The sequence below is a fragment of the Trachymyrmex cornetzi genome, unplaced genomic scaffold (assembly GCF_001594075.2).
Source record: "Trachymyrmex cornetzi isolate Tcor2-1 unplaced genomic scaffold, Tcor1.1 scaffold320, whole genome shotgun sequence".
NCBI classification, from domain to species: Eukaryota; Metazoa; Arthropoda; class Insecta; order Hymenoptera; family Formicidae; genus Trachymyrmex; species Trachymyrmex cornetzi.
The window spans coordinates 175,626-186,831 of NW_017297898.1; the positions used below are offsets into that span (position 1 = coordinate 175,626).

Here is an 11,206-nt window from a genome sequence, read left to right on the forward strand (position 1 = left end):
CTTAGATATTAAATTGACTTTGAGATATATAGATTAATTGAAACAATTGTGTTAAAAACACTCAAAATAATATTCCATTTTTAATTGACATACGCAATTGTTAAGTTAGAAAAGTGACATGAATCTAATCATCAAAATATTACAAAAATAATAACATATCAGTTGTATGTTGATTTTACATTGAAGTAATTATAATCAAAATGTGCTAACACAAGAAAAATTCTACATATGGACGCATGATTTTTTACTGTGTATTATTATAAATTAAAACTTTTATTGTATTATATTTTCCAGAAAAAAATGGAATAATTCCAATCGGGATCCATTCAGACTTGTTATATCGTGCCCTATTTCTATATACATGGTGTCTCCAACATACGGCCTCACTCGTCTTGAGCAGGTAGAGCGGACTAAACTGAGTCGAAAAGTTCTCTACCATTTTGCAATTTTCGCAATAGTTAACAAGATATTAATTACTAAAAATTGCAAAATATTGGTCTTGAATAATTTTTTACTCAAATACTATAAACTTTACAGAAAAACTGCGAGAGACAAAAATCATTAATTTTCTTCTCATAAAGTTCTGAGAATTTTTTCAGAATTTATTATCAACTTTTTAATACTACATTTTCTTATTTTTACCAACGTGAGAAAATACGTAAAAAATTCTCAGAACTTTATGAGAAGAAAATAAATTATTTTTGTCTTTTACAGTTTTTCTGTAAAGTTGATAGTATTTGAGTAAAAAATTATTCAAGACTAATATTTTGCAATTTTTAGTAATTAATATCTCGTTAACTATTGCGAAAATTGCAAAATGGTAGAGGACTTTTCGACTTTAGTCCGCTCTACCGGCTCAAGACAAGTGGGTATATTGGGGACACCCTGTGTAATATGTATTTAACAGTCATGTAACGTTTATTTATTCAGTTGGTTTTCAAGTCTTCTACTGAAAAATTCTTTAATCTCTTTGATAGTTTATTTTGGATTTATTTGAAGAAATTAAAAAATTTTTAACGTATTATAAAAACGTATAATTTGAAATATACATTTTTTTGCATAGTAAATTCTACATGAACATTTTAAATTTAAATGTGATTTTTCGAGATTACAGTCAAAATGTTAATAATTTATTTTTTACGACATATTTCGAAAAATTAAATGATTTATCAATTTTATAGCCTTCGGCATGCTATGTATATTTGGTAGTATCCTTGGCATGACGTCATTTTTATTGAATTCAGAGTGATTTTATCAATACCAGGTGTAGAATATATAACTTATAATTAACTTTGGCCATGAAACAGAATCGCCGGGGAATCCTCCAGCAACGTTGTCACGCTAGGTTGCAAAAAAGCTCATAGTGAATTCGATTGGATGTATTCGATGCAAATTGGTGTACATTAAAGCTGTCGTCGTAGACAAATTAACGTAAAAATGTGTGTTCAATAAAAATATAAAAATAAATTAAACCATGAAATTCTCAATATATTTTATTGTGCTGTTAAGTAAAATTTGTATTTTACAATTCGAATTTCGAAATATTTGCATTTTACGTTTACACAGATTAAATCAATGTACAATGGTTTTAATATACATTAATGCGCACTAATGCATCCAAATTCGCTATTATTAGTACATCATCCGATATAGTTAATTTATGCATCCATTCAAACAATTACCCAAGCAGAACTTATTTTCACGTCAATTACAGCGGTATAGGGCATTGAAATCTCCACACGCTTATTTCCCAGCTTACATATATCATAATAAATATAACTTTCAAATACAGTCGAAAATTGCTTTTAATATTTTAACAATGGCTAGATCATAATTACGTTTAACAAACAATATTATTCATAAAGATTTATGTGCAAATGTTATTATAGATATATGTGTTATTATAGAAACACGTAGTAAACAATTAGTATCTCTCAATAAAAATCTTTTTATATGAAACATGCAATATCGATAGAAATAGATGATAAAAAGCAATTTTGATAAATGACGCTTAAAGAATGCAAAATAGATAGCAAAATCTTCTTAAGTCAATGTCAAATAAGTTTTAATAAGAACTTCATAAGTTTGTTTATTATTAAAAGTTTAACATCAAAATTTAGAATTTTGTTTTATTTAAAATGTAGCATCTGAAAAATTTTGTAAAAAAAAGCATTTTATAATTATATTGTTTGTGATTTAATAATATTAAAAATGTAAATACCTATATAAATTATTAATAATCTTAGGCAGATAAATTAATTCTGATTGCATTACCTAATAAATAAAAATTATAAATTATATACACATACTTGTATTATAAAACTGCATATGTTTACATTATTCCACAATATTAATTTTCCACCTATAATTTACACTTTTTTATCTTTACTGTATATAAAAAACATGCAAAAAATACTATAAAGTAGTCCCATAAATTGATATCTTGAAAGTTTGTCATCCATTTACTTTCCAATACCTTAATTATTATTTAATATATTGACATTACATTACTAACGTCACAAAATACTGTTAAATTGCGATATTTTTATAATCGATTTCGTGAAATTTTCGAATTACATTTCACACGGAAATATACATTTTTGCATAATGGGTACGCTAAATTGCAACCATCAAAGGAACATTCTGGATTATGTATCATATTTTACGTCTACATATCGTTTAGTACATCAATAGGACACTTATTTTTATGTGGAGAACATTGAATGTCATATTTTAAAATAAAATTTGCGTAAATAATTGAACAACATTTCTTCCTTATGTACAAGGAATATCTTACGTATTGCCATTGTAGATAATTATAAAATTATTCTTGACAATAATGTGTTAAGTCCGCAAGAAAAAGTACGAAGAAGTCTATTTAGCTGACACATAAATTAAATGTGTATAAATTTTGTGTGATTCTTTTTTACGTTTACATAATATATTGACGATGTTTAACTATACATTTTGTGTGTGCTGTTGAGAGTGACTTATATTTTTATAATATTTTTATGATTATATATGTATTAATTATCTATCGTTTCAGTTAATTAATTCAAAATGTGGAAGCAAAATTATATTGCAATAATTTTTAAAAGGATCATAAAAGATTGTGATGTTTTTTATCTACGTAATATTCATCTATAAATTCATGTTATATACGTTTTTATAATAACTGAACTAAATTTAGTGTAATAATTTGTGGATCTCTAATATATGTATATTTCTTTAATATTTTGAAATAACAAAATTGTAATTACAAATGGCTTTTTGAGATTTTTTAATTAATTTTATTTATAAAAGGATGTGTGTCCATTAATAAACAAGAAGAAATTAATATTTTAAGTACAAGAAATATCGAAGATTTATTAAGCAACAACAAACACAGAATAAGATACATTGCATCCTTTTTGCTTATATAGGTATATTATTGGAGTAAATCTTGAATCTCTTTCTTTTTATCCTTTCTATTGTTTTTTTGTTAATTAATATTCTGTTTTTTTTTCCTGTGTTTCTACTGATATGTTTTTAATCGGAAATGTTTTATGATCTAGTTAATAAAATATAATAAAAAACGTATTCTACATTCATTATATAATGATTTAATTATTGAATATATTTTAGAATGCAAACAATTTACTTGTACATTTTTTCATTAACAAGTAATGGAATAATGTGGTACATTTGTATTTTCAGGACATAGATTCATTCCTAGATAAGCGAAGTCATAATGTGGACTATCATATTAGTATTCATCGGTTTGCTAAGTACATTAATACCGTCGACGCATTCTCAAGGTATGTTTTGTATCATCTTTTCGAAATCACAAATTCCATTACAATCTCGTCAGAAGCTTCGTTTAGGTTTTTCTTGTAGAGAAATCCAATATGTCAAAATGTTATCCAAAAAAATACGTTTAGTTTTCTAGACATATACTTTTTGTATACCTATTTGTAATTAATTCTTATATTTAAAAATTTATAATATGCAAAGTACACATTACGATAGAACAAGGTACATAAATGGACAAAATTTTCCTTATTATGATACTTACATAATACTGATATTATCATCACACAGTAATGCCGGTATTATTATAAAATGATATCATAGTATGTACATCAATTTATCGTGTAATGAAATTTTTTATATTATTTTTCCGTTACATAGACTATCGAGAAATTACAGTATTGACGTAAAACTGTACAAATACGGCCAAGGCCAGATCCTTCAAATCGAGAGAACGAGAGTTTCAAGTATGTTTGGTTATTGGTGAAGGTTGACTGTTACAACATTCTGTATCTTCTTCTTGGCGATCGGATGCTTCTGAGAAAAAAACATCATCATAAGTTATGGCAATTAGGATTGGTCTGTATAATGTAATCGTAAATGTATATAAGATGACGTAAACTGACGTTCACTTTAGATAAACGTTGAAAATTTCAGTGAGAAAACATTTTTGAAATTGTACTTTGGAAAAAAATAAGACAGTTATATATATTTTCAAGAAACTAGAAGTTTTAATTAAATATAATAAAAATCTTGATTAACAGAAAATATCACAAGTCGCAATTTTAAATATCAATTTTAAAAATTCCATTGTATGAATATTTCTTATTGCTAATTAATAATAAATTATTAAGATTGTTGTATTTTTTATTATACCTAATTAAGAAACAGTTTGTAATACATTACATAAATTAAATAGTCGTTAATACAGAAAAATGAATGAGTAATCATTACAATTTTATTTATTTCTAATATCAAAATTAATTAAATATTCTAATTACATGTAACATGATTGAATCATAATTAAATAACAATTAAATTTAAAATTAAACAAGGCTTCAAAGATTAAATCTATGAAGGAATGTAAAGCCACTGAGAACCGACACAGTTATACGTGTGTAGTAAAAAATAATGTATATGTCAATCACCAATTACAAACGTTTCGACCATAGGATTAGGTCATCTTTAGTGTAACAATTATATTCATCGAAATCAAAATTGATGCGTTGTAACACAATAAGGTAAATGCTGTCAATGAATCATCGCTACGCTGTTGTCCAAAATTAAGAACTTCATTATCGTTTGTACTTAGCTGGATACTCAAACAAGAATTCTATCATTTAACTAAAATCGAGTTAATGTATGAATTTTTTATCGTAGTCAAAGTATTAAAATTGATTGTCATCAAATGGATAAAACTTACATTGTACTCAGCATAACGATGATCCGTTATAATGCGATGTAATTATAATAATGTCTTGAGAGCGTGTGAGAGGACGTTTCACATTACATAATGTTTATAAGTATGAAAGTTAAACGGGATAAATATCAACGCAATCTTGACGATACAAATTTATAACTTATAAAACATGGAAACAAATGAATACCAATATAAGATCAACTTTACAAAATCATAATTTATAAAACAAGAATATATCCATTTTCTCTAAATTAAATCATTATATAGTGAATTCAACAATTCCGTATCATTTTGCATATTAAGTCTATTTTTTTGTCTTTTTTTTATATGAATCACTTCCGAAATAAATTTTTTATTTAACCCTTGTTCTTTGTCTAAAATTTTGACGTCATTCCAGTCAAAATCATGATTGTGCTCAATTCTATGCTCTATTATTACAGAGTGTTCTCAGTGGTTTTACATTCCTTTATAAATAATTAAATAATTTGCGGAAGTGGTTATATAATTTGTTTTAAAACCGCCGTTTGTAAAGCACTTAATATATGAACAAAAAGTGTTAGATATAATTTACCGGAAAAAAGTGCCTTATTTCATACAATAAACAGTTATATAATTGTATCATCTGATATAAAGAAATCATAGTTATGCAATAAGCAATTTTAAAGGGTCTGACATTTAAATTCTGCTATAAATGCAATAAGTTTTTTAAAATATAAAAAGATCGCAATTTGATAGTAAATAATAATAATCTTGATGAAAATATCTTTTAATATATTATGTAAGATCCTTATATTAATATCCTTCATATAAAAAAAGATTTTCTAAATGCTATCTTTGTTGAATTAGGGAAGAAGAAGAATTCACATTTTTAAATCTTTCTCTCTCTCTTTCTCTTTCGCTCTCTCTTGTAGTATGTACATATATATATATATATCTGACAGCAAATATATCTATTTAACATTGATTGCCATACGTCTGTTTTGTATAAACGGATTCCATTATTATATGTATGAGATAAATAAGTAGTAATATCCTTACAAGAGAGAGTATGTGCGCCTCAGAAAAAAACTATTGTAGCAAATTATAAAACCCACAAGTGGTACTATTTTCGTTATTTTAAAACCCAAATGGTATTATTTATTTAACTCTAATGATATATAACATTTATAAAAAAAGATTTAATATCAACTGGCGCTAATAAATTAAATTCTATCAAATTAAAAAGTAAAACCCAAGTGTTTAGTTAAAATATGATTGAATCATCTGCAATCACAAAACTAATTATCCAGATAATGCATCGATTATTTCTTTAAATAATTGTCCTACGTTAAAAATGATTCCACGCACATATAACATCACTGCAGTTTTACAGTTAATTGTCCAAATATAAATATAAATTATTTATTAATGCCGTAATGCGTGCGTGTAAAAGCTACCATTTATAACCTGGACAACAGTTTAAAAAATCCAAGTAGCAAGATGACGTTTTAATGGCATCCTATTGATATTAAAGAGGTGTGTATTTCATTAAAACGTTACGTCATTTGACGTCAACTTGCTACTTGAGAATCATCAATATTGCGTACTGTCCGGACAGTTAGTTTCATGACTATATTTTAAGATACAAAATTTAATTTTAAATATTTCACCTAATATACTCTTGAGATGAAATTTCATTTGAATGACTATAATAAGAATCTAAGAGTGCCTAAGATAGACAGAGGAAATCAAATGTTTCATCTCGTGAATCTTATTTGATGAAAGCTATTAATCAATAATGAATGTGATTAGTGTCGATACTTCTAAAAAGTAATCATATACTTTGTATTAGACGTATAAACAGTCGACTTTTATCAATATCATGAGAAACTTTTTTAAGCATATAATTCATAAAATCACGATTGTGAATTTTCATAATAACCAAAAATTCTTCTAAAGCTATATCGATGTGTACTTAAAAAAAGGGAACACAAATTATTTTGGTATATCTCAAAGAAACTTACTAATCGTAAGTGCGTTATTATAATTCGTGTATTAATTCTTTAAATTCGAATTTTGATAGATACATGCGAAAATCCGGAAGGACAACTCGGCAAATGCATCAATATCAGATCGTGTACGATGTTACTCAATCTCCTGAAATCGGACCCGCAAAATCCGCAAGTAGGCAATTTTCTCCGTGCTTCTGTTTGCGGCTTTGAAGGTAATGATCCTAGGGTTTGCTGTCCATCCAACATCGATGGTGGAAATACAGGCGATACGGGCAACGGTTTACAAGGCAATGGAGAAATCACGAACACTCGATATGGTCCTTTGTATCCACCTTACTGCGGATACAGTAATGTAACATTAAATAAAATCGTTAATGGCATTCCAGCTCAATTAGGTACGAATGATTTTTACGTTATGGGAGAACATTCAGAGTCTCAACACATTTTTCGATTGTTTGTCATATAACTGTTTCAGAATTCTTAATTTTTTTTTAAAGAAAAATTTATTTCGATTTATCGTAAAAAATTTAAAATTTGTTTTTTATATTTAAAATATTTTATAGGAACATTTCAATTTTATATACTTTTTTCCTTGTCAAAATACTAAAGTGTATTTTTATATTACAATCAATTGAAAGTAAATTTTTTTTCCAATAAATTAATCTCGAGAAATATAAATAACTACTATATGTTTCATTTAAAATAGATTCTGATAGAATTTTAAAATTCAAGGTATAATAATTAAAATGTTGGTATTTATTTACTTACAGAAATAATTATAAAGGTGGTTGAAATCAATAATGTATTGTTTTGATACTTGATTATCGTTGCAATCGTCGATAATCGATTAATTTTGCAGGTGCTTGGCCTTGGATTACTGTTCTCGGATACACAAACTCAAAAAATCCAAACGTTCCAAAATGGCTTTGCGGTGGCGCTTTAATTTCCAGTCGACACGTACTTACCGCCGGACATTGCGTTCATGGACGGGCGGATTTGTACAAAGTGCGTATTGGTGACTTAGATCTGAATAGCAACAATGACGGGGCGACCCCGTTTGAAGATTTTATCGAAAGGAAAACAATACATCCCAAATACAATCCTAGAACTTACACAAACGATGTGGCAGTTTTAAAAACGACCCACGAAGTACCCTTTACGCGTAAGCTTTTTTATTCTATTCTATTTTGTTTTTTATAAAAAAGGCAACAATTCCCTTATGTATTTAGCAAAATCGATAAAATTCATTAAATGAAGAAATTTAATTGGAGAGATTAGCATTCGTTTAATTGATATCAATTTCTCCCAGCGTACAGTGGGTAAATTCTTCCATTGCCACAGAGGAATGTGATTACCACCATTGCAGATTGAGATCAAAGTATAACTCTTTGGAAATTATTGAAGTGTGAATTATAAATAATTAAAATTCGAATACTCTCTCTCTCTCTCTCTCTCTCTCTCTCTCTCTCTATTGTTAGTCTTTCTATTATATCTTTCCAGTATAAATTATAAAATATATTAAAATAGATATATATTAAATTTATAAAATCGATAAGATCTTTAAAATTAAATTACGAGAGTGGTTTAAATATGAACTTTTTTGTGTGAATATAAATCAACATTGGCATAGCTGTATTTACAGTATTTACACTGTAAAGTGTAAGTGACTGGTAAAGAATGTCTGCTCACGCTCTACGTTGTGGTCTCGCGGCAGTCTGTAGTTGTGTTGTTGCAATGTTCGAACAAACAGTACCAATTACTGAATACCGTAATTTTCAAAATTAGATATTACTTTAGGATATAAATTCTTTTCCCTTCTAATATAGATTAATATTTTCTCATAATATAGATTAATATTTTATAAACTTTTAGAATTACTTCATCCCATTTGTCTTCCGGTAGACGATTTTATCAAAAATAAAAATTTAGAGAGGACATATCCTCTCGTTGCTGGATGGGGATCAGTTTATTTTCGTAAGTAATGTGAGATAAATTGAATCCTGCCTAATTATAATCTAATGACACAACTATACAAATAATCTTTTTTACTCTAGAAAAACACTAAAGTTTGCTACTGCTATTTTTGTTTTTCAGACGGACCAATAAGCAGTCAACTTTTGCAAATACAAGTTCCTGTACGTACACAGGAAGAATGCAAAAAATCTTTCCAGAATTTTCCGACAACGGTGATTGACAACCGCGTTTTATGTGCTGGATATCCTCAAGGTGGTAAAGATGCTTGTCAGGTGAGAGAAAAGAAATAGTAAAATCATGATAAACAATTAATAAAAAATTTACTCTCTCTCTCTTTCTCTAATTTTTAAATCAAGTTTTGCCTTCTTAATTATTACACCACATCATTTTTTTATTGTAAAATTTTCTTTAATTGTAAAATTTTATTAATTGTAAGTTTGTATAATTCTGTCAATTTCCGAATCTTCACTGATGTGCATGCATTCATTATTTATTTATTTATCTCATGATGTTAATAACATACAGTGAGAAACAAACTCGTATTAATATATAAATATGTATAATATAAAAGATGTCTCGAATTTAAATGGCCAAACTTCAGGAGCGTATATAGGAATCAATAAACTAAGAAAAAAGTCCTTTAGAAATATAATCGTTTTTGCTTAGTTTTGAAGAAATTTGCAAAAAAGGACAAAATGTAATTTTTGAAATATTATTGTTTTCAAAGCAGAATGTTATTTTGTCTATGACTTCAACGATAATGCTTGAGAGGCAGTACGAAAGTATGTACATCGATTTCCAAACAGAAGAATGTCGAATCGACAAGTCATTACTACATTGATCAAATCAGTGTTTTGCTACAACACGAGCTGTTCGTACAAGATGCAACGCGTGCATTGCTGCAAGAGATCAACATTTTAAACAATATCTGTATTGCAAGTGACGACGTAAATAAATATGAATGACTAAATAATAAATAAGTACAAAAATGAAAACTACTACTATTTGTCTTGTTTGTGATTTTCTTCTAAATGTTGCAAAAACGAGCGTATCTTTTAAGAACCTTTTTTCTCAGTTTATCGATTTCTTATACATTCTCAAAGTTTGGCCGTTTAAATTCACCTCAGGACACCCTGTATGTAAATATATAAATATGATGCAGCAATCCAAAGATTTCCAAAATTAAGATTTAAAAAGGGAGAAAAAGAAGGATCAATTTTTAATAATTTGTATGTGTGCTAGATAACCAAGTAAACCCCAACTAAAAGTAACATAACATCAATATGTTATAATTTCACGCTCAACAAAGTAAATATTATGTAACACACGAGTTATATTTTAATATTTATGTTGAATGTGAAATTAATATTGATGTTATATTACTTTTAATTGGTTTATTGGATAAATACAATTTTATTAATACGTTTTTCTTACGATGCAAAATTATTTTCAGGGTGACAGTGGTGGACCAATGATGACTCCTACTTCTCGAAATCAAAAAACGTTTTATATTGTTGGAGTAGTATCATATGGTTTCAAATGCGCTGAGCCAGGTTTTCCAGGCGTTTATACAAAAGTTACGGCTTTCCTAGATTTCATCACGAGTCAATTAGTATAAATATCTTTCTCTAAAAAAATTGAAACTTTTTATTTTTTTGTTAATGTCTTACATTAATTCTGAAAATTGTATTTTTGGCATGAACTTTATTGTGACATAAACAATCTCCCTTGTTGTGGTGTATTACAGATAGAATAAACTACTTTCCATAATCATTTTACTTGTAATTTATGAAATATAAATCCAACCATAAAAAATCGCTAAATTGACTAAACAAAACTTTTTTATAAATAAATACTTATAGATAAATACTTTTATACTTTAAATTGATCCTTAATTTAAATTGATCAATCAGATACCAAGCAGCTATTTAATCTATATAGGAAAAGGATACAAGCATATGAATAAATATAAATATAAATCATCTAAATATAAATCAATTTATTTATTTTGACTAAAAAATAAAAATTTATA

At 27.0% G+C, this 11,206-nt stretch overlaps 1 protein-coding gene across 1 annotated transcript in view; it reads left to right on the forward strand.

Moving 5' to 3' along the window:
• The window catches only part of LOC108762754 (venom serine protease Bi-VSP-like), a 12,581-nt gene extending 1,766 nt beyond the window's left edge, over positions 1 to 10,815 (forward strand). Inside the window, exons 2-7 of the mRNA XM_018509911.1 lie at positions 3,697 to 3,797; positions 7,272 to 7,595; positions 8,060 to 8,362; positions 9,073 to 9,174; positions 9,295 to 9,446; positions 10,628 to 10,815. Of these exons, the coding sequence (XP_018365413.1) occupies positions 3,731 to 3,797; positions 7,272 to 7,595; positions 8,060 to 8,362; positions 9,073 to 9,174; positions 9,295 to 9,446; positions 10,628 to 10,792 (1,113 nt within the window). The 5' untranslated portion in view covers positions 3,697 to 3,730 and the 3' untranslated portion in view covers positions 10,793 to 10,815. The remainder of the gene's footprint in view (positions 1 to 3,696; positions 3,798 to 7,271; positions 7,596 to 8,059; positions 8,363 to 9,072; positions 9,175 to 9,294; positions 9,447 to 10,627) is intronic.
• The last annotated feature ends 391 nt before the right edge of the window (positions 10,816 to 11,206 follow it).